Below are 25245 nucleotides of genomic sequence, written 5' to 3'. Positions count from 1 at the left end.
GCAGAAACGAGTTGAACAGACCCCCTCTGCTTCAATCTGCGCCACATTGAACCCCATAATAAGCTCTTCACTGAATGGGAATTCTAGCAGGCTCTTACCTCTTCACGTGCCACGGCCCCAGGTCCGGATTCCATCCACAACCAGATGATCCAATACTTGGACGTTCCCCAGAGGAAACAGCTCCTCAGTGTCTTCAACCGCATTTGGCTCACGAGTGATTTCTCATGGCAATGGCTAGTAAGTATAGTTATCCCTGTCGTTAAGTCCAGGAAGAACCCAACGTCTCTCGACAGCTACCACCCCATTAGCCTGACGAATGTACTTCGTAAACTGCTAGAGAGGATGGTTAGCTTCAGATTATGTTGGGTAATCGAATCTCGGGGCCTTTTGTCCCACATCAGCGTGGTTTCCGAGAAAGATTGTCTCCAACTGACCATACACTCAGATTGGGAACAGCAATCCGACATTTTACAAATCCCTGGCACTTTGTCGCAGTCTTCTTTGATCTACGTACATAAGATATACAATTCAACTTGGCACCATAAAATTTTAGTTACCCTTCCCACTTTTTTCCACGAGTTTTTATCTCGCCGGATCTTCCGGGTTCGAGTTTGCACGTGAGTCAGCGTCTCTCGGATTCGGGAGAAGGCTATTCCGTAGGGTTGTATGGTAAGTATCACACTTTTCGTCATAGCCATCAATGGGCTTGCAATCTCTGTTGGGCCTGTGTTCACCACGTCATCGTACGTCGACGATTTCTGCAACTGGTGCAGCTCCCACTCGATAGCACCTGCCGAGCGCCGGCTCCAAGGCGCCATCTGAGGGGCCTCCGCCATCTCCCATGGCTTGCAGTTTTATCCCTCCAAAACGCGAGTTATGCGTTTTTGTCGACGACTCACAGTACTCCCCGATCCAGAACTTTATTTAGGCGACCAGCTCCTAAATGTTGTAACACACTCTCGTTTCTTGGGCCTTATTTTTGATAAAAAGCTGACGTGACTGCCCCATATTCCCACATAGTGCTGCATGCATGTGGAAGCTTAATACTCTCCACCTCCTGGGCCACTCGTCTTGGGGTGCTGACCATACCATTCTTCTCCATCTTCACCATGCTCTGGTCTTGTCCAGACTAGATTATGGAAGTCAGATTTATGGCTCAGCAGCTCCATCCACACTGCAAATACACTCCTGGAAATTGAAATAAGAACACCGTGAATTCATTGTCCCAGGAAGGGGAAACTTTATTGACACATTCCTAGGGTCAGATACATCACATGATCACACTGACAGAACCACAGGCACATAGACACAGGCAACAGAGCATGCACAATGTCGGCACTAGTACAGTGTATATCCACCTTTCGCAGCAATGCAGGCTGCTATTCTCCCATGGAGACGATTGTAGAGATGCTGGATGTAGTCCTGTGGAACGGCTTGCCATGCCATTTCCCCCTGGCGCCTCAGTTGGACCAGCGTTCGTGCTGGACGTGCAGACCGCGTGAGACGACGATTCATCCAGTCCCAAACATGCTCAGTGGGGGACAGATCCGGAGATCTTGCTGGGCAGGGTAGTTGACTTACACCTTCTAGAGCACGTTGGGTGGCACGGGATACATGCGGACGTGCATTGTCCTGTTGGAACAGCAAGTTCCCTTGCCGGTCTAGGAATGGTAGAACGATGGGTTCGATGACGGTTTGGATGTACCGTACACTATTCAGTGTCCCCTCGACGATCACCAGTGGTGTACGGCCAGTGTAGGAGATCGCTCCCCACACCATGATGCCGGGTGTTGGCCCTGTGTGCCTCGGTCGTATGCAGTCCTGATTGTGGTGCTCACCTGCACGGCGCCAAACACGGATACGACCATCATTGGCACCAAGGCGGAAGCGACTCTCATCGCTGAAGACGACACGTCTCCATTCGTCCCTCCATTCACGCCTGTCGCGACACCACTGGAGGCGGGCTGCACGATGTTGGGGCGTGAGCGGAAGACGGCCTAACGGTGTGCGGGACCGTAGCCCAGCTTCATGGAGACGGTTGCGAATGGTCCTCGCCGATACCCCAGGAGCAACAGTGTCCCTAATTTGCTGGGAAGTGGCGGTGCGGTCCCCTACGGCACTGCGTAGGATCCTACGGTCTTGGCGTGCATCCGTGCGTCGCTGCGGTCCGGTCCCAGGTCGACGGGCACGTGCACCTTCCGCCGACCACTGGCGACAACATCGATGTACTGTGGAGACCTCACGCCCCACGTGTTGAGCAATTCGGCGGTACGTCCACCCAGCCTCCCGCATGCCCACTATACGCCCTCGCTCAAAGTCCGTCAACTGCACATACGGTTCACGTCCACGCTGTCGCGGCATGCTACCAGTGTTAAAGACTGCGATGGAGCTCCGTATGCCACGGCAAACTGGCTGACACTGACGGCGGCGGTGCACAAATGCTGCGCAGCTAGCGCCATTCGACGGCCAACACCGCGGTTCCTGGTGTGTCCGCTGTGCCGTGCGTGTGATCATTGCTTGTACAGCCCTCTCGCAGTGTCCGGAGCAAGTAAGGTGGGTCTGACACACCGGTGTCAATGTGTTCTTTTTTCCATTTCCAGGAGTGTACTTGACCCTGTTCATCAATGTGGGGTGGGCATCTGGCTATTGGTACATTTTGCCCCATTCCTGCTGATAGGCTCCTCGCAGAAATGGGGACTCTACAAATACGGTTTCTTACACAATCGCCATTCACCAATTCCCTGATCACCCCGTGTACCATGTCTTAGCAAACGAGGGATGTCTCCCTCCTGACAACCGCCCATGGATGGTGTTGCCGGTTGGCATGTGTCTCACTTCCTTCTGTCGGGATCTCCATCTCCCCTCTCTGGAATTCACCTTGTGTATTTCCTCCCATAGCCCTCTTGGATCGTGTCTAGACCATGGATTAGGACCGACCTATTCCAGGGTTCTGAGGTCCCTGTCGAACCCATGGTCTTCTGGCGTCTTGTATGTGCCATGCTTGCAGAGTTTCAGGGTGCCACCATCTTCCACACTGATGGTTCTAAGACAGTAGATGAGGTGGTATATGCTTTCACGTCTCCTACTGGCTTAGAATGCCATTTATTGCCGGGATCATGCAATGTGTTCACAGCAGAGCATCTAGCCATTCACAGAGCCCTCTGTTTTGATTCTCAGGCCTTCCTCCACAGTTTTAATTTATACTGACTCAACAAGCAGCCTGCACTCTATCGACTGGTGCTACTCTCGTCACCCTTTGGTCTCTACTATCCATGATCTTCTCTCTGCCCTTGGCTGTACCATCTGCTCCGTTGTCTTTCTCTGGGTCCCAAGTCATGTAGGCATCCCAGGGAATGACTTGGCTGAACGTTTGACTAGAGAAGCAGATACTTACCCCCCATTCCCTTCCATGATTCCAGCTGTAGATGTACGGATCTACGTCAAATCTCTCTTTGTCCAAAAGTGGAATGACATTTGGTACGCTACTGCTCACAGTAATGAATTCCGTACAGTCAAGGAGCTACCCCAGTTTGGCGCTCTTCCCTCCGTTCCTCTCTGAAGGAGTCCATTGTTTCATGCCGCCTATGCATTGGGCATACCACGCTCACCCATTGTTTCTGCCTTCGTAACGAACCACCCCCAAAATGTGGTTCTGAAGCCAGACTGATGGTATACCACATGTTGGTGAAATGTCCCCTTCTTTTGGCCCTTCGTGCTTAGTACAATCGTCCAGGTTCCTTAATTTTAACATTAGTAGATGATTCACGGATGGCTGAACTGGTCCTCAGTGGTTTTCATTTCTAGATATAAGGTTTTGCTTTACTCATGGACCTCTCTTCATGTCCTCTCAGTCTGGGACTCCATGACCGCTCCCCCATGGGAAGAGCTCTCTTTTTTTCCAGTCTTTAGATTTGATCTCACGTTTTATGCCTTTTAATGTGTGTGTATTTTAACTACGTTGTTTTATAATTTGACTCTTCTGACTGGATCCTTCCACTTTTAGCGGACACTCTGTTTTCTGTGAGTAACTTCGGAATCGCGGGACTGATGACCTCACCGTTTGGTCCCATAAACCCTCTCAATCAATCAGTTAACCCAGAACTGCAGAATATTGGGCAGTGAAAATGCACACACCCCAAAGTTAATGTGTTTCGTACCTGTAGCAAACTGAAAGTGTACTGCCCTTTCTTCTTTATGAAGAAAACTGTCATTCGTATTGTGTATCTGGATGTGTTTGATAACTTTTTAATCCCACAGATCGATGAAGATGACAGAGATGGGATGTTTTACTACCAGCAAGACGGTGCACCACCTTATTCCTCCGTGGACGTTCCAGGTTTCCTCGATAATCACTTCCCAGGCCGGTGGATTAGCCGTGAAGAGCCAATCGCATGGCCACCTCCCTTTCTGTCTTTAGGGTTTCATGAAAGACACTGTGTACGTTCCGCCCCTACCAAACAATTAGCCGACCTGAAAAATCGAATCTACGCTGCTGCTGCTCAAGTTAAGCCCGATTCGCTGCAACAAGTGGGGGAAAAAGTTGATTATCGGCGGCATGTTTGTCGCATCACAAATGATAGTTACATCGAACCAAAATGCACTCGACACTTTTATACGAAATTTGTGGTTGTTTGTTACAAAATGACAAATCTATCCATTCTGTAAGTTACCTCAAGAAATTTCTAAATCATTCCAGAGCTGAAAGTCCTTTTTGACTTACATTGTACAGCGTTGATTCTGCCGACAGGAGTCAGTATCAGTGGAATATGCAGACTTTGCATGTCATCCGCTACGTTTCATTGGGTCTCGATAGAGCAGGGGCGAAATTATTCGGTCGTATTTTGGTGGCAATGGCAGTACCCCCCCCCCCCCCCCCCCCCCCCATTTTTGTAGACGGCAGTACTCCATCCGGCGCAGCTACGGGCCCACATCCAATAATGCGAGCCGTGCAGTATTCAGACTTCTTTAATATTTCCTGTATTTAAAACAGATTTGTTACTGGTCGTCTTGATCGCATTAAGTTTTTAAAATGATCGGTTGCGGTTCAACATCAAGCATCCTCAGAGCTGACTGTATCCGTTACAAGAGTAGCCTGTCCAACTACCAGCATAATTTGTGTGGTAAGTCACCGAACAAAATGAGGACATTATGTCAATTTTTGCAAAATTCGCTTGAAAGATGTATCACAGATACGTAAGTACATCTTGGGGATTGGGTAAATGCGAATCGGAATTCACTTCACATGTATGTGAATATCTGATGCGGTGTTCCCTGTAACTCCTATGCACAGTACTACTTTAAACACAGTGGTGACTCCCTCTTGTCCATGATCGTGACGAAAATTGTATGTCTAGAGTGAGGCAGTCTCATTACTGTACATCCACAACGGTAGCAACATGTCGAGGCGCGGTTTTCCCTAAGTTACCGCCGGCAATGTGACGATACATCTGATGTTTTTTTTTGGTCATCAGTCTACTGACTGGTTTGATGCGGCCCGCCACAAATTCCTTTCCAGTGCTAACCTCTTCATCTCTGAGTAGCACCTGCAACCTATGTCCTCAATTATTTGCTTGACGTATTCCAATCTCTGTCTTCCTCTACAGTTTTTGACCTCTATAGCTCCCTCTAGTACCATCGAAGTCATTCCCTCATGTCTTAGCAGATGTCCTATCATCCTGTCCCTTCTCCTTATCAGTGTTTTCTACATATTCGTTTCCTCTCCGATTCTGCGTAGAACCTCCTCATTCCTTACCTTATCAGTCCACCTAATTTTCAACATTCGTCTATAGCACCACATCTCAAATGCTTCGATTCTCTTCTGTTCCGGTTTTCCCACAGTCCATGTTTCAGTACCATACAATGCTGTACTCCAGACGTACATCCTCAGAAATTTCTTCCTCAAATTAAGCCCGGTATTTGATATTAGTAGACTTCTCTTGGCCAGAAATGCCTTTTTTGCCATGGCGAGTCTGCTTTTGATGTCCTCCTTGCTCCGTCCGTCATTGGTTGTTTTACTGCCTAGGTAGCAGAATTCCTTAACTTCATTGACTACGTGACCATCAATCCTGATGTTAAGTTTCTCGCTGTTCTCATTTCTACTACTTCTCATTACCTTCGTCTTTCTCCGATTTACTCTCAAACCATACTGTGTACTCATTAGACCGTTCATTCAGTTCAGCAGATCATTTAATTCTTCTTCACTTTCACTCAGAATAGCAATGTCATCAGCGAATCGTATTATTGATATCCTTTCACCTTGTATTTTAATTCCACTCCTGAACCTTTCTTTTATTTCCATCATTGCTTCCTCGATCCCCCAGGGGGTCCACAACTCTTTCGTGGATACGTGCGTGGCGAGCACGGGGCCCCGAGCCATTGCAGCCTTCTTTCTCTCCCGGGCTGCATTTCCTTTCCCTTCCCCTCCTTTCCCCTCCATACCCCTTTCCCCTCGCCCTCTCCTCTCCCTCTATTGGTGTCCTTGCTTATGTTGGCCCCCGCTATCCTCCTGGTTCTGTTGGTTTTACACTCTGGCTTTGTTGCGTAATCATCTCCTCCTTTTGGCATTCCTTGGTCCCCCTCTGGGGTTTGACCTCCATTCCAAAATTTCTCTTCCGTAGTGTGAGCCATTTGGGGAAGAGCACCTTACCTAGTGTCTCCGACGTGTGCCCTCCTAGTATATTCCACCTTCTCTTCTACGTCGTTGTCTGATGCTAGGGTGCATAGCCAGCACGGTAGCCAGCCCGTGTGGTGGGGTCGCTATGTACCCTTTTGGTTGAGCCCCCTGAACACACAGGGATCACACTTCTGATACCTGAGCTGTGACCTCCTCATGCATGCCTTGGAGTGGTTGCTCGTCATCCTGGAGCATCGGAACTCCCGGCAATGGCCGCCGTGCCAGACGGCCCTTGCTGTGGCTGGGTGGCGCCCGTGAGGAGAGCCCCTGATCGGAGTGGGTGGTATCAGGGCGGACACTATGCAGATGAAACGCATAAGGGTCCAAACCTCTGGCCGCTCTTCTGCGGCCGTCTCTCTGCGTGGTACTGATTCCTCAAGTGCTGCTTCTCTTGCCCCTTCGGCCTTCCCTTCCGTGGCTACTCCCTGGGAGGAGGGTCAGGCCCGTCGTCTAGGGGCAAAACCTTTCCCCCGTTATCTAGTTTGCACCAGGACTGATGGAGATACTTTCACCAGTGTCAAACCTTTATTCTTTGTGGAACACATTGAAGACAAGTTCGGCGAAGTGGACTCCCTGAGCAAGATGCGGTCGGGTTCATTACTGATAAAAACTGCTTCGGCTGCCCAATCTGCGGCCCTTCGTGCCTGTACCCATCTTGGCACAATTCCCGTGTCCATTACCCCTCACCAGTCTCTAAATATGGTACAAGGTGTGATTTTTCACAGAGACCTCATCCTTCAAACTGATGAGGAACTTCGAGACAATCTCGGACGGCGGGGTGTTCACTTTGTTCGGCGTGTTCAGAAGGGTCCTAAAGATAATCGTATTGATACTGGTGCCTTTATCCTGGCCTTTGAAGGGGATACCCTTCCTGAGAAAGTTAAGATTATGGTCTATCGCTGTGATGTGAAGCCGTACATCCCACCTCCTATGCGGTGTTTTAAGTGCTTGCGTTTTGGCCACATGTCTTCTCGCTGTACCCAGGACCCTCTCTGTGGTGACTGTGGACGTCCACTCCATGAGGGGAGTCCCTGTGTTCCCCCTCCTGTATGTGTAAATTGTCATGGTAGTCATTCTCCACGTTCAGCAGATTGCCCAGTCTATAAGAAAGAAAAAAAGATACAGGAGTATAAGTCTCTTGATCGTTTAAGCTACACAGAGGCCCGTAAGAAATATGCACGATTGCACCCTGTGTCCATGACATCTAGTTACGCCTTGGTTACATCTTCATCCCTTCCTCCCCCTTCCTTACCCCCCTCCCGGACCCCTCTCCTTCCCCCCTCCCCTGCGGCTCCCACACCTTCTCCTCTGGGCGCCGCTCCCCCTCCCCAGCCGGAGAAGTGTCCCACTCCTTCGGCGTCTGCCGGTCAAGGGCGCCTCTCCCGGGATGCCCCTTCCCGGCACCTTCCAGGTCAAAGGTCTGCTGCAGCGCGGCGACCGCGAGAGCCGCGGTCTATCGGCCCCCAGGTCGCCCGGTCTCTTTCTGTTCCTGATCTTGCTGCAGCTGGCTCCATTATGCCACACAGCCCTCCTCGATCTCAGCCTGAAAAGAAGAAGAAACATAAGTCCCGGGACAAAGAGCCTCTGGTGTCACCGGAGGTCCCTTCCCCGGCTTCACAACCGGATTCTGACCTGTCGTTTATGGATGTCGCCCCCTCCTTGTCGGTGACGGGTGGGGACCCGGCGGTATGACTGGATTTAGCGTGTTCAGCCCTCATTTAAACCATCGTTCTGTGGTTCTCCAATGGAATTGTAATGGCTACTATCGTCACCTTCCGGAATTGAAATCCCTTCTTTCGTCCTACTCAGCAGCTTGTGTGGTTCTCCAGGAATCTCATTTTACTGATGCTCACTCACCGACCCTCCGTGGGTTCCGTGTTTTCTGTCGAAATCGGGTCGGACCCTTGCGGGCTTCTGGTGGCGTTTGTACGTTGGTCCGTACAGACATTGCTAGCACGTGGATTCCTCTCCAAACTACATTGGAAGCAGTTGCTGTTAGGGTCCACTTAGACTCTGCAGTCACAGTATGCAATCTTTATCTCCCTCCTGACAGGACTTTTACACCTGCTGCCTTAACCACCCTTCTTCAGCAACTTCCTCCTCCCTTCCTCCTCCTTGGGGATTTTAATGCTCATCATCCTTTGTGGGGCAGTGCCTTTCCATCTAGACGAGGTCTTCTTATCGACCAATTTATTGCAGACCACGACCTGTGCCTTCTTAATGATGGCTCCCCTACTCATTTCAGTGCTGGTCATGGTACCTTTTCTGCCATTGATCTTTCTCTTTCTTCTCCCTCTCTCCTCCCTTCATTACACTGGTCGCCACACGACGACCTTTGTGATAGTGACCATTTCCCGTTGATTATCACGCTCCCTTCCCGCTCCCCGATGGAGAGGTTACCTCGTTGGTCTTTCCACCGCGCCGATTGGCCTCTATATACTGCACAGGTCGAGTTTTCTCCCTCTTTGTCGGGTTGTATTGATGACGTCCTACGTGACGTGTCTGACGCGATTGTTCGCGCTGCTAACCTTGCTGTCCCGCGCTCATCTGGACAATTTCGTCGTCGGCAAGTCCCGTGGTGGAGTACGGCCATTGCCATTGCCATCCGTGATCGCCGTCGAGCTTTGCAACACTTTAAGAGGCACCCATCTGTAGCCAGCCTTTCTACCTTTAAGCGCCTTCGCGCTAAAGCCCGTTATTTAATCAAACAGAGCAAGCGGATATGTTGGGAACGATTCGTTTCTTCCCTTGGTTCCACTGTCCCTCTGTCACGGGTATGGGCTACACTTCGCTCTCTCCAAGGTTGCCATCGGCAGTCCACCCTCCCAGGCCTTCACCTCCCAGATGGCATTTGTACGGACCCATTAGTTCTCGCAGAACATCTTGCGACCCATTTTGCAGTGGCATCAGCGTCGGCCTCCTATCCAGCTGCTTTCCTTCATCAAAAACAGCAGGCTGAAGCTGTCACCTTATGTTTCACCACTTGTGAGTCAGAATCTTACAACGAACCTTTCACTGAATGGGAATTTCTTTCTGCTCTATCTGCTTCTCATGATACGGCTCCTGGCCCAGATTCCATTCATAACCAGCTGCTTCAACATCTCAGTGCTCCACAATGGCACCATCTTCTTCGGGTGTTTAACCGTATCTGGCTCCAGGGTGACTTCCCTTCTCAGTGGAGGGATAGCATTGTGGTTCCTGTCCTTAAGCCTGGTCAGAACCCCCTATCTGTTGACAGCTATCGGCCAATTAGTTTGACCAATGTTGGTTGTAAGTTACTTGAACGGCTGGTAGCCCGTCGGCTCACTTGGGTCCTCGAATCTCGGGATCTATTGTCCCCTTACCAGTGTGGCTTTCGAGAGGGACGATCTCCAATCGATCATTTGCTTCGCTTGGAATCCGCAGTTCGGCAGGCTTTTTCCCAGCGCCGCCATTTGGTTGCAGTGTTTTTTGACCTTCGCAAGGCCTATGACACGGCCTGGCGCCATCACATCTTATTAACCCTTCATCAGTGGGGTCTTCGGGGCCCACTCCCGATTTTTATCCGCCAGTTCCTGATCCATCGGTCATTCAGAGTTCGAGTTGGTACTGCTTTTAGTTCTCCATGGACCCAGGAGACGGGCATCCCACAGGGTTCTGTCTTGAGTGTCCTTCTTTTCCTCATTGCTATCGATGGACTTGTGGCCTCTGTCGGTCCCTTGGTCGCCCCTGCCCTGTATGTGGATGATTTCTGCATTTGGGTTAGTTCCTCCTCGATGCCATCTGCAGAACGGCAGCTCCAGGTGGCTATACGGCGTGCCTCTGCATGGACCCTCTCCCACGGGTTTCAATTCTCTCCTTTAAAATCGCGGGTGGTCCACTTCTGTCGCCGTACTACGGTCCACCCTGATCCAGAGCTCTATCTCGCTGCACAAAGATTGCCTGTGGTTCCACAGTTTCGTTTCCTAGGTCTTCTTTTCGACAACAAGCTCACTTGGCTGCCCCATATCAGACTCCTGAAGGTAGGATGTTTCCGTAAACTCAATGTCCTTCGCTTCCTTGCCCACTCCTCCTGGGGTGCGGACCGTTCCCTCCTCCTCCGTCTTTATCGTGCTCTAGTTCTGTCACGTTTGGACTATGGTTGTCAAGTTTATGGTTCAGCTGCTCCTTCCACGCTGCACGTGCTGGATCCAGTCCACCATCGTGGTATCCGTTTGGCCACCGGTGCCTTCCCTACTAGCCCTGTTGATAGTCTCCTGGTTGAAGCTGGGATCCCCCCCCTTTCTGTTCGGCGATCCCAGCTTCTGGTGTCTTACGCCCTTACTATCCGTTCTTCTCCCGCTCATCCTTCCTATTCTATCCTATTCCCAGACCATGGACGTCGCCCGCCTGACTCCCGCCCTCGGGCGGGTTTACCGGTTGGGCTGCGCCTTGCGTCTCTTTGCCGTGATTTTCGGCTTCCTTCTTTGTCCTGTCTTCCTCGCTCCCTCCCCTCCACCCCTCCTTGGTTAGTTCCTCGGCCTCGAATTCGGATGGATCTCCGCCGTGGTCCGAAAGATTCCATCCCCCCGGTGGTGTTCCGTTCCTTTTTCCGCCAAATTTTATGGGAGTTTCGGGATGCTGTTGTTTTTTACACTGATGGCTCTAAATCTGCTGATCATGTTGGGTATGCCTTCACGTCCTTTGTTGGAACGGAAAATCATCTACTGCCACCCTCATGTGGGGTGTTTACTGCGGAATTGATGGCAATTTCCCGGGCCCTTACCTTTATTAAACAATCCCAACACAACCGCGTTTTGTTATGTACGGACTCGTTGAGTGGCCTTGTTGCTATTGACCGGTGTTTTTCGCGCCATCCCTTGGTCTCTGCCATCCATGACCATCTCGCTGATCTTCACCGTGCTGCTTGTTCCATTGATTTCCTATGGGTCCCGGGCCATGTGGGTATCCCGGGTAATGAGCTCGCTGATCGTTTGGCTGGGGCAGCAGTTACTTACCCCCCGTTTTCTGTAACCCCTCCTGCAGCGGATTTACGGCTTCACATCAAATCCCACTTTGCACAGTCATGGGCCAATTCTTGGGAGGCTACTCCACTGTCTAATAAACTTCGTGCCATTAAGGTGAATACAGGCCCATGGCGTTCTTCCTTTAGCCTCTCCCGCAAGGACTCGACCACACTGTGTCGTCTCCGCATTGGCCATACCAGGCTGACCCATGGTTTCCTTTTGCGTGATGAGCCACCCCCGCTATGTGGTTGTGGAGCCTTCCAGTCAGTGGCCCACATTTTGGTTGAATGCCCCCTTCTTTTGGCTCTGCGTGCTAAGTACAGACTCCCCCACACTTTACCTTTGATGTTGGCTGACGATTCCCGGATGGTCTCTCTGGTTCTAGGTTTCCTCCGGGAGAGTGGTTTTTATTCTCAGTTTTAAAGTTTTTGATCTCCCTCTGGTGTTGGGGCGGGGCGGTGAGTGTTTGGGTGTCTCCCACTGTAGGCAGTGTTCAGAGATTCCCGATTCACCTCCCTGACCGGAATCCTCTTTTCTTTCCCTTTTACTCTGTTTTTACCCCTTCTTTTTAAGGCTTGGTTAGTTTTTCTATTCCCATCCGTACTTTCTGCATTATAGCAGTTGTACCTTTTAAGACACAGGTGGTCTTGCCTATGCTGCTTCAGCATAGTGTTGGGTCCGTTCTCTTGCCAACTTCCTTCATTTGTTTTTACTAATGACAACGTGACTGCCCTTTTACGTTTCCCCTTTTTCTGTTTTATTTTTCTGACTACTGAGATGTCCCGTTAGCAGAATGGAGTCTATTTGAAACAAGGGACTGATGACCTTGCTGTTTGGTCCCTTTAACCTCAAACAACCAACCAACCAACCAACCAAGCTTCCTCGATGTACAGATTGCAGAATAGGGGCGAAAGGCTACAGCCTTGTCTTACACCCTTCTTAATACGAGCACTTCGTTCTTGATCGTCCACTCTTATTATTCCCTCTTGGTTGTTGTACATATTGTATATGACCCGTCTCTCCCTATAGCTTACCCCTACTTTTTTCAGAATCTCGAACAGCTTGCACCATTTTATATTGTCGAACGCTTTTTCCAGGTCGACAAATCTTATGAAAGTGTCTTGGTTTTTCTTTAGCCTTGCTTCCATTATTAGCCGTAACGTCAGAATTGCCTCTCTCGTCCCTTTACTTTTCCTAAAGCCAAACTGATCGTCACCTAGCACATTCTCAATTTTCTTTTCCATTCTTCTGTATATTATTCTTGTAAGCAGCTTCGATGCATGAGCTGTTAAGCTGATTGTGCGATAATTCTCGCACTTGTCAGCTCTTGCCGTCTTCGGAATTGTGTGGATGATGCTTTTCCGAAAGTCCGATGGTATATCGCCAGACTAATATATTCTACACACCAACGTGAATAGTCGTTTTGTTGCCACTTCCCCCAATGATTTTAGAAATTCTGATGGAATGTTATCTATCCCTTCTGCCTTATTTGACCGTAAGTCCTCCAAAGCTCTTTTAAATTCCGATTCTAATACTGGATCCCCTATCTCTTCTAAATCGACTCCTGTTTCTTCTTCTATCACATCAGACAAATCTTCACCCTCGTAGAGGCTTTCAATGTATTCTTTCCACCTATCTGCCCTCTCCTCTGCTGTTGGGGCCAGCACATCGATAGGTACCCGCCACTGTGTGCCTCGAACCTCTCCATCACACTCCTGGCCTTGTGACATGGCGCATTACCTTGCTGGAAAATGCCACTCTTAATGTTACCACCGTTGCTCTTAATGTCACCAAATGTTGTTTTGACTTTCCTGTATGCTGAGTCTGTCCTTCCGACAATCATATCTTTTTCGGTGTCTTCACATTTTTTCTGCTGCCATTTCGTCTTAGCTTCCCTGCACTTCCTATTTATTTCATTCCTCAGCCACTTGTATTTCTGTATTCCTGATTTTCCCAGAACATGTTTATACTTCCTCCTTTCATCAATCAACTGAAGTATTTCTCCTGTTACCCATGGTTTCTTCGCAGCTACCTTCTTTGTACCTATGTTTTCCTTCCCAACTTCTGTGATGGCCCTTTTTAGAGATGTCCATTCCTCTTCAACTGTACTGCCTACTGCGCTATTCCTTATTGCTGTATCTATAGCGTTAGAGAACTTCAAACGTATCTCGTCATTCCTTAGTACTTCCGTATCCCACTTCCTTGCGTATTGATCCTTCAGCCTACTCTTCATCACTACTACACTCCTGGAAATGGAAAAAAGAACACATTGACACCGGTGTGTCAGACCCACCATACTTGCTCCGGACACTGCGAGAGGGCTGTACAAGCAATGATCACACGCACGGCACAGCGGACACACCAGGAACCGCGGTGTTGGCCGTCGAATGGCGCTAGCTGCGCAGCATTTGTGCACCGCCGTCGTCAGTGTCAGCCAGTTTGCCGTGGCATACGGAGCTCCATCGCAGTCTTTAACACTGATAGCATGCCGCGACAGCGTGGACGTGAACCGTATGTGCAGTTGACGGACTTTGAGCGAGGGCGTATAGTGGGCATGCGGGAGGCCGGGTGGACGTACCGCCGAATTGCTAAACACGTGGGGCGTGAGGTCTCCACAGTACATGGATGTTGTCGCCAGTGGTCGGCGGAAGGTGCACGTGCCCGTCGACCTGGGACCGGACCGCAGCGACGCACGGATGCACGCCAAGACCGTAGGATCCTACGCAGTGCCGTAGGGGACCGCACCGCCACTTCCCAGCAAATTAGGGACACTGTTGCTCCTGGGGTATCGGCGAGGACCATTCGCAACCGTCTCCATGAAGCTGGGCTACGGTCCCGCACACCGTTAGGCCGTCTTCCGCTCACGCCCCAACATCGTGCAGCCCGCCTCCAGTGGTGTCGCGACAGGCGTGAATGGAGGGACGAATGGAGACGTGTCGTCTTCAGCGATGAGAGTCGCTTCCGCCTTGGTGCCAATGATGGTCGTATGCGTGTTTGGCGCCGTGCAGGTGAGCGCCACCATCAGGACTGCATACGACAGAGGCACACAGGGCCAACACCCGGCTTCATGGTGTGGGGAGCGATCTCCTACACTGGCCGTACACCACTGGTGATCGTCGAGGGGACACTGAATAGTGCACGGTACATCCAAACCGTCATCGAACCCATCCTTCTACCATTCCTAGACCGGCAAGGGAACTTGCTGTTCCAACAGGACAATGCACGTCCGCATGTATCCCGTGCCACCCAACGTGCTCTAGAAGGTGTAAGTCAACTACCCTGCCCAGCAAGATCTCCGGATCTGTCCCCCATTGAGCATGTTTGGGACTGGATGAAGCGTCGTCTCACGCGGTCTGCACGTCCAGCACGAACGCTGGTCCAACTGATGCGCCAGGTGGAAATGGCATGGCAAGCCGTTCCACAGGACTACATCCAGCATCTCTACGATCGTCTCCATGGGAGAATAGCAGCCTGCATTGCTGCGAAAGGTGGATATACACTGTACTAGTGCCGACATTGTGCATGCTCTGTTGCCTGTGTCTATGTGCCTGTGGTTCTGTCAGTGTGATCATGTGATGTATCTGACCCCAGGAATGTGTCAATAAAGTTTCCCCTTCCTGGGACAATGAATTCACGGTGTTCTTATTTCAATTTCCAGGAGTGTATATTGTGATCTGAGTCTATATCTGCTCCTTTGTACGCCTTACAATCCAGTATCTGATTTCGGAATCTCTGTCTGACCATGATGTAATCTAATTGAAATCTTCCCGTATCTCCCGGCCTGATGTACACAAGTACAATTCAATGTTTCCAGCTGCTGAATTATGACACCATTTTTTTTTTTAGAATGGAACTAAATGATGGAACTTGACCGAATACTAGCAGCATAACAGAGCAGTAAAGCAGTGCACAGCCACGAGGAGAGAAAATGGTCCTACATTGTAGAGTGGGTATTCCGTTTTGACTGTATAATGAGAATGTATGTTATTTTTCATTTATTCTTGATGGAGTTCCGACACTGAACTGTAAGTACGTCGTGTTAATGTATGTAAGTGGGTGCGTTTTAAGATTTAACACACATCTTCATGTTACGCTTCATGTTTGTAGCTTAATGTTTTGTTGGACAAGGCAGACAAAAAATAATATTGAAGCCCCACAAACGTCTCTCCTACTGTAACAGATTTAAGCAGGCACGTAAGTCAGTTACAGTTTGTGTGTATATCTGTGCACTTGAGGTCATTAATGTATTTTCTGCAGTTGTAACTAACAGATAAGTTATCCTGAACCAATTCAGAGAGTCACAATGAACACCACAGTCTAAAAAGTGGATATGGTTTTAGTTATAGAGAAGTGGTGCGGTTGTATGCTGGAAGGTTTCCCTATTGTGTCAAGCCGTTTGACATGTCTATGTAAACATTATTTAAAAAATCAGTAAGTTTTAAGTGCCAAGAACATGTTACGCCAACAGCATTTCATGAAAGAAATGCAACTAAATTTTAGCAATGGGAAGACAGACACACATGAGGATGTAGCTTGAATGTGCGTGTCGATTCATACAAAGAAGTGTTCTGTGAATACTTTATTCTAACACATGTCATCCTTTCCACATTTAGCTCCATCAACACTTTCATGGCAGATACTTTCAAAATCAGTTATAGTTCTCTGAACAGTAATTTGTATAGTTGATGTTCCCGATACATACTGAGTCTTGCCTTTTACCTATGATAATGGTGTAGGCTGAATCAATGAATTGACATTTGTACTAGGGCGGGAATTCAAACGTGGGTCTCCTGGTTACTAGACAGATGCCCTATCCGTTTCAATGGACAGCGGATCTGCTTAGTAAGTAGGAGACCGTGGTTCGAATCCAAGTGCTGGTACAAATTTTAATTCAATTGCTTCAGCCTGTATCATTATCGTAGATAAAATAATCTGAATAGTGTCTACGAAAATTTCAAAGTGATGCAGCGTTTCAGTACACTAATTTGTCTATGGATGAAAAATCATTCAGAAATGGTGGGAAAATCTATCTTCTCAATAGTCATTACGAGTCACTTGAAAACCTACGCTCGCTGAAAGAAGTGCACAAACAACGTCCCTGAGCTGTCAACGTGTGGTGCAGATTTTTCAAGAACCGTATCACTGGCCCCTGTTTTACTGTTGTGGCCTTGAATACCTACAGGTATCTACAGTGCCTAGCAAATATGCTGTCGCAGTTGGAGGACATTGGTTTGGACATATGGCGGAAGTGTCGCCCATTACGCACTGATAATTACAGACTAGGGCAGCATTTGGAGTTCGCTGGGTCGGTCGTTCGGGAAACACAAACTGGCCTGCACGCCTGTCAGACTTAACATATCTCGAACGTTAAACAGTGAGGTCTACAAGGAAACTCTGACGACCGCCGGACATGCAACGCCACAGACAAATGTCTGTGTTGTGACGAGTACTAGTGCAGTTCGACGTGCTGTGTTACCTGTCTGGAATCGATTTATAACATGAATCATTGCTCAAAGTCAACGTTCTTAGCACGACAGTTGTAACAATAAACACAAGAACTGTACCTGAGTCCCGTGTATGTTTATATTTAGTGCACTAGAGACTAAGTTTATTGGACCTCATGTCGTGACGGCAGGACAATGGTTCAAATGGCTCTGAGCACTATGGGACTTAACATCTGAGGTCATCAGTCCCCTAGACCTTAGAACTACTTAAACCTAACTAACCTAAGGACAGCACACACATCCATGCCCGAGGCAGGATTCGAACCTGCGACCGCTCGGTCACAGCGGCCGGCGGCAGGACAATGGCTTGTGGCGCTGTTGTCGTGTTAGTGTTGCTATAAGTTCCATGCGTCTTATGTCGTTAAAGTATCCTTCTAAGGCTCTTTCCAATGCTACAAAAAAGACCATAGTTGTATTAAAAGGTTTTCCATACTCGTCAGCTACAAACGTTAATAATTACTTAAATAAAAATGAGCTAATACGCTCCGTTTTTAAAACTGAATAAAAAGTACAAAATAATTTCTCCTAGTCCAATACGGACTGCTGACCTCATATGGATGGTTCTGAAAATTTTTGATTGTGAATTCTTATCATCTACGGAAACAGTCTTGTAGGTAAAAGGAAAAAAATGGGTGCGCATGCAAGTGATAATAGTAATCAGGTGAAATATTCATGCATCAGTTATCTACTGCATGTGCCCCACGTTCTTCGTTATAAATCTTAGAAGTATCTTCACAGCTATTAAAAATCCTCAATCATAAATTTTTAGAACTACCTGCATAAGGTTAGCAATCTATAGTGGGTTAGGAGAAATTATTTCTAGCCGCGCGCGCGTGCGCGTGCGTGTGCGTGTGTGTGCGTGTGTGCGTGTGCGTGTGCGCGTGTGTGTGCGCGTGTGTGTGCGTGTGCGTGTGCGTGTGCGTGTGCGTGTGTGTGTGTGTGTGTGAAATTGTTGAATCAATTTCAAACATTTTTGATGACATTACAACAGAGACACGTGGTAAATCTCAGGTTTATTTCACGTTTTCTTCACGTGAGGGAAGCAACATATTGCTCCCCCCCCCCCCCCCCACACACACACATATATATATATATATATATAAGATTAGCTTTAACGTATAACAGCCGCCTTGTTTCTACATCTTTGTCCATACTCTGCAAGCCGGCGTGTAATGGAGGGAACTTTGGGCATTATATATTTGAGTAATATATATAACGTCGCGAAAAGACTGTGAAGGTAAAAATTAGGAAATCTGAGCCCACGCAGACTTACCAAAAATCCTCCTTCCCACGAATCATTGAGGAGGAGGAGGAGGAGGAGGAGGAGGAGGAGGAGGAGGGGAGAAGAAGAAAGTGATACGCGAAGTACCCTCTGCCACACACAAGATACAAAATTAGTTAGTCTTGTATTGTCATCCAGTTCTGAACTGTTTTTAAAATTTCAGATCTCTAGCTCATCAGGAAGTTAATTTAAAATAAATTGCAAAATTTGTGCCGAACAGACCGACAGCCAAAAAAGCAACCTAATAAAAATGGGGTAAAATATTTTTTCGTTGGTGAGAAATTGCTACATTGTCTGCTGTAATTCAGCGGTAACCGCTCGTAGATACAGTTACTCATACTGGATATATTAGTTTATTTGGTACCCTGCGTTAGCTGCCTCACTTTGTGTAGTCGCAACTAGTCACGTAATGATATATTTTACGTTACATTTGCTATGTACGTTCCATAATTTTACTGCACTCCCTTATCAACTTAAGATAAACGCGGTAAGAACCAGATGAGCTAGAAAAATGTCGAAGCGGTGCGGTAGATTCATATATATTTTACAAAGTGTGTAATTAGTTGTGACACAATGACCTTACATTAATAAATAAATAAACCGAAATTCGCCACTTATCTAGAAACTTTTTTCATGTGGCTAACAAATAGTTGTGAAATGTTTCATTCTGAATGCTTAGAAAAGGAGATATTAGCTTTAACGTATAACAACAGCCTTGTTTCTACATCTACGTCCATACTCTGCAAGCCGGCATGTAATGGAGGGAACTTGGAGTACCTTTGTCACTAACCCCTCCGCCTCTCCTCTTCCAGTCGACAAAGGTTCACGGAAAAAACGGCTGCTGGTGAGCCATGTGTGGACACTCTGATTTTACCCTGATGTTCTCTTCGCGATACATACGCAGCATGAAGCAATATATCGGTTGACTCTTCTATGAACATAAGCTCTCGCAAGTTTAAGAGTAAAGAAGCGTGCTGATCTTCTTTGGATCTTCTGGATTTATCAATCCTATTCGGTGCGGATCCCAGTCGGTGGAGCACTGTTGAAGTATTGGTCATGCGAGGGTTCTGTAAGCCACCGCCTTTGTTGATAGACTACATTTCCTGAGGATTCTTCCAATGAATCCGGCTGACGTCTGCGTCACCTGTGATTGGTTATGTGATCGTTCCATTTTAGATGGCTCTTAAGCATGCTCCTAGATATTTCATGGTTGTGACTGCTTCCAGTAATTGTTAGGCAATTGTGTAATCACACTCCTACTTGGTGGTCATAATTAAAGTGCAATTACTCACGGAGGTTCAAAATGGCTCTGAGCACCATGGGACTTAACATCTGAGGTCATCAGTCGCCTAGAACTTAGAACTACTTAAATCTAACTAACCTAAGGGCATCACACACATCCATGCCCGAGGCAGGATTCAAACCTGCGGCCGTAGCGGTCGCTCGGATCCAAACTGAAGCGCCTAGAACCGCTCGGTCACACCAGCCGGCCTCACGGAGGTCCGGTGTGGGCTGTAGTTATCGCATGGTAACGAAACTTCGTACGTATCCTAATGTTTAATTCGTAAGTTATTTGCGCTGGGAAGAATTAGTTACAGCTTTGCCCTCCAGGAGCAAATTTGGCGCTGTACTTCTCGCCGACGTCTCCAGTGCTCATACTGAACAAACTGTGCAAGGAGCAGTTAATAATGAGATCAACATTATGCCTTTCTCACTTGTTTGACCTTTACTGCCTACCTGCCTACGGTCATTAAATATGGAAACGTTTATGTGTCTTACTTGCATTTACAGCGCCAGATTTGCACCTGTTGGCCAAAAATGGGACTAATTTTTTCCCAAGCAAATTGGTTCCGCATTAGAATACATACCAAGCTTCGCTGTCTTACGATAATTACAGCCCAGAATGGGCCTCTGTGAGTAACTGCAGTTCAGTTATAACCATCCAGTACAGTAATGGGTCTTTTTGTCTATGTATTCGCAATGGTTTACAGGATCAACTACTTTCCTTGCACCAAGCGTCGATCCTCTGCACCTCTTGACGATACTTACCAAAGCCTACACTATAGACGTTTCGGAAGCTAACGAGCCGTATCGCTGAGAGCAGGGCGTGTGTCCACAGTGGGTGAACGGCGAGCTGGCGATGGCGCACGAGATCGGCCACCTGCCGTTCCAGGCGTCGGTGACGGGGCTGCTCAAGTTCGGCGCCAGCAACCGGCTGACCGTAGCCGTGGACAACACGCTGCTGCAGACCAGCGTGCCGCAGGGCTCCCTCCACCACGTCGACACGTGAGTACCAGGCCAGTCCGCGGCGCCGCGACGCTCCCTCTCTCGGGAAGCTCGCGACGGGCTCAGCTTGTTGAACGACCTTCGAGGCATCATGGACTGATCCTTATGGCACAGCAGTGACCGCGAAAGACTCGCATTCCTATTCCAATCGTCGTAAGCATTTTGTTTAAACTTGTCAGGGTTCAAATGGCTCTGAGCATGTAAGTAGGCTGTTTAGATGTAAGTAGGCTGTTTAGATTTTTATGTTGGTAACACCACGTAGCGCTCTATATGAAAATCACTGACTGCTGTGTGAAGTCTGTGGCTGGTTTGCATTGTTGGAATTTGCTATTGTAGCGCTGCGCAGTTCGAGGTGAGCCGCCAGCAGTAGTGGATGTTGGGATAGAGATGGCGGAGTTTTGAGAGCGGATGATCTGGACGTGTGTCCATCAGAGAGAGTAAATTTGTAAGACTGGATGTCATGAGCTGATATATATATATATATATATATATATATATATATATATTATGACTTTGAACACTATTAAGGTACCGTAAATACATTGTTTGTTCTCTATCAAAATCTTTCAAATGGTTCAAATTGCTGTGAGCACTACGGAACTTAACTGCTGTGGTCATCAGTCCTCTAGAACTTAGAACTACTTAAACCTAACTAACCTAAGGACAACACACACACCCATGTCCGAGGCAGGATTCGAACCTGCGACCGTAGCGGTCGCGCGGTTCCATGCTGAAGCTTCTAGAACCGCTCGGCCACCCCGGCCGGCACTTGTCAGGGAACGGTAACTGCATGGAGGAGGAAAAACCACGTGATAGTAAGGTCAGAGCAGGGTAGGACACTTCAGATACAGTTAAATTTTACAGGTTACTCAGAGGCTGGAAATGGGCTATTGTGTATCTACGGCCATAGAACGACGGCAGGAAAAGCACTGCAGTAAGGTAGTCGCCATGTGCTGTGCCATACTGTTATCAAGGAAGCGGAAGGCCCCATGTTTTAAATTTTACTAATGCACAGATTGCATGAATGAACTTTAAATCCAACAAGTCCAAAAAAAAAAATCAGTTAGTGTGAACTAAGAAAATGCCACAAATTAAATACTGAACTATTTTTCTTAAAATATTGTTTTTATTTTTTCTGTATAGTGAACGCTGGAAATTCATTCCTCTGATGTCGCTAGGAAGCTGACATTATCGAAGCAATGTCTGGCTCATCCCCTCGAAAAATCCTGACACACGGAGACAAGAGCACTGGACCATAATTCCCACAGCATAACTCAGTAGCAGCTTAGCCGGCCAAAACCGCACTAATATCCACAACAGAGCACGTTCGCTTGCCGAGCAAATTTCTGCACATTCATCGCTGGTTATTTTCTGTCTTTTTATGGTCGTGGCTCCACAAAGAGGCATTTCCATATAAGTTTTTTGAAAATTTTGCTCGATTCGATGATGTCCCCTATCCTGGCCTGACTTTATTATAACGCTGTTTTCTTCTTGTAGAACAGATCCGGCCTATAGCAAGCTGTCAATTAACAGCGGCTTGCCATAGATGCAAATAAATTTAAACAATGCTCGTGAGTAGGAGAACCGTTACTTTCAAATATCACATCTGACATTCAGGGCTGAACTCTAACGCATGAATAGGTACCTACGTGTAACATTAAAAATTTATATGAAGTGGACGAAAACGTGAAGTCAGTCAAAGGGATGGTGAATTAAGAGGGTGCGTCTTCTTGCAAGCACATGAACAGAGCTTAAAATTCCATTACGATCACTTGAGTGACGCACCCTCTTAATTCACCATCCCTTTGACTGACATATATATATAATCAACAGTTGCTTTGCCCTTTACTTTCCTCAGCTTAGTTAGTTTACAAAAGACGAATAATACTCGAGAATCTAACATACCAGTGTTTTAAGAGAGATTCTTTTTCGTACATATCTTTGACATCCTTTGCATTTTCTCAAAAACCGAAATTTATAACTTTCTTTCAGCACTAAAAGTCAAATTGTAAGTTTGGGAAGCAGGAGAGAAGTACTGTTAGAACTGGTACCTTGAGAACGGGTCGTCCGCCGTGCCTGGATAGCTCAGCCGGTAAGAACATCGCCTAAGAAAGGTAAGGTTTTCCGTTAGTCCCGGCCCAACACACAATTGGAATTTCTTGGGAAGTTTAGACACCAATATAACTTGGCCGCTTTATTAAACGACACTTCTGAACGCTGTTTTCACCACAAGACCTCTGTGATAGGTGAACAACCATTCATCAGTTAGCTATACAACATACACGCTCTCCACACACTCATGCGTGGCGTAAAAGAATATGTTCAGTTGCAACAATAAAACCAGCCCCAAATCCTGAAACGTGCTACAAACGTAGAATAACACAACTCACTCTTTTACGAAATAAAATACTTTTCGTTCATAGACAGAACTTACTTCCTTCTTTACGCCCCTCGAAAACAACGGTACGTATTACTACATTCACCACAGCCGAAACGGAATTGATTGAACAGTCATTTGCCCTGACCAACCTCTAATACTATGCTATAGTTAAACATGCCACCGTCATTGAATTATTGCTCTACTGGTTTCTTTGCCTGAATCCTTTTGTAGCTTCCTACGATTTTTCATGGTTGCTATTCTGTCTGCTATATTTACTGTAATTATTCTTACTATCATTCGACTCCCACGCCAATTCAGTAACTCTCCATTCGATGGTCTAGGTCCAGAACACAGATGGTGGAAGTAGTTTTCACCACCAGTATTTGGTGACACGGGGAGGAGAGGCAGATAAGCTAAATCATCCTGACAGCGACACCCTACAATACGGTTAAATCTGAAACATCTCTGCAGTTCATCAGTATACCATGTTTCACTGCTGAAGTACATCAATCGGTCGGATTCAAACATAAAGTTGGGCTGTCGATTGACGCTGTTCAGTGACAGAAGACTGTGTACCAGCACCGCTTTCATGCTCTCCATTCCTATATTTTCTGTAATCATCCGTGGCAACGCAAACACACAACTATATTCCACCAGCACTCACTGGGCTCAAATGGCTCTGAGCACTATGGGACTCAACTGCTGTGGTCATAAGTCCCCTAGAACTTAGAACTACTTAAACCTAACTAACCTAAGGACATCACACACATCCATGCCCGAGGCAGGATTCGAACCTGCGACCGTAGCGGTCGTGCGGTTCCAGACTGTAGCGCCTTTAACCGCTCGGCCACTCTGGCCGGCTCCAGCACTCACTATACGCACACTTTCTCGACATATTACGCTCCAGAGAGACGTCAGTGGTTTTACCTAGATATTCTAGTATATCTATCAAAATAGATCGCAGCGTTCAGATTTTATCTAACACAAAAAGCAGAGGATACAAAGACGAATAACATGTAGTGAATACGGTAATGAAACGTCACCGAAAACAATGTGAGGATCACAATCAACGTCAAGAATGGAAGTACTCTTGGGAGAAGAGAGAGGAAGATGTTTTTTATAATATTTCAGATAACTCTGTAACAAGGGTTGTGCTGCCGGCCGCTGTGGCCGAGCGGTTCTAGGCGCTTCAGTCTGGAACCTCGCTACCGCTACGGTTGCAGGTTCGAATCCTGCCTCGGGCATGGATGTGTGTGATGTCCTTAGGTTAGTTAGGTTTAAGTAGTTCTAAGTTCTAGGGGACTGATGACCTCAGATGATAAGCCCCATAGTGCTCAGAGCCATTTGAACCATTTTTTGAGAGGTTGTGCTAGAGCGGCGGAAATAGACTAGCGACAAGCAGATGTGGGTTCAAGCATGAAAGCACAACCCAAGCGTGTAACAACATTTCAAATGAGTAACGATACACATTATTTAAATTAGGTAAATCACTGATTATGAGCTCGCTACGTTACTGACCAGCTCCTGAGATGAGAAACTAAAAATATAGAAATAGCAATGATTGGAAAAATCTAGATAGGCTCCAAGCTCTACTCGATTCCTAGGAAAGTCTCTGTTATAATGTTCTGCCGATTGCAACATGAAGTGTACAGACATCTGGTGGATAATAAGCAGCATTGCGTAACGATGCTCATACAGTGTAGTACTTACTGCTGGCTAGGAAGAAAATATTCAATACAATCCATCGAGAATCGTTGTCACAAATGTCAGATGTTTTCCCAAAACATTTTATCAATTTCAGCAGTCTGCATCTCAACCGAAGATATTCCATAGCGCCTCAGTGCAGTAGCACCTGTTCCGCTAACAGGTCCTACAATGACGCTTTCTGGCACCCCCTTCCATTTTCATTCGGTATGGCCTTCTTAGTATGTAATTGCACATCATATGGGAGAGAAATCTAAGCACATCGAGATTTTGCGGAGGACTTTATTCTACTTTGTGAGTGGAAGCAATTCTTGAAAGTAATAAATGACAACCCGAATATCAAAGTTCGGCTTTAGTGTTAACTTGAAAATACGTGTCTCATGTTAACTGGACATACCCTCGATAATACCATGCCAGGTCACAAATGGAAG

General features: G+C 47.4%; 1 protein-coding gene across 2 annotated transcripts in view; it reads left to right on the top strand.

Moving 5' to 3' along the window:
• LOC126411242 (beta-glucuronidase-like) overlaps positions 1-25245 on the top strand; it is a 288686-nt gene that overhangs the window by 193046 nt on the left and 70395 nt on the right. For both annotated transcript variants that reach the window (XM_050081351.1, XM_050081350.1), the window contains one exon: positions 20564-20730. In XM_050081351.1, coding sequence (XP_049937308.1) covers positions 20564-20730 — 167 coding nt within the window. The remainder of the gene's footprint in view (positions 1-20563; positions 20731-25245) is intronic.

Source organism: Schistocerca serialis, chromosome 1, assembly GCF_023864345.2.
Source record: "Schistocerca serialis cubense isolate TAMUIC-IGC-003099 chromosome 1, iqSchSeri2.2, whole genome shotgun sequence".
Classification (NCBI taxonomy): domain Eukaryota; kingdom Metazoa; phylum Arthropoda; class Insecta; order Orthoptera; family Acrididae; genus Schistocerca; species Schistocerca serialis.
Note: the sequence above shows the minus strand (reverse complement) of the source record. Positions and strands in the feature narration are given on the sequence as shown.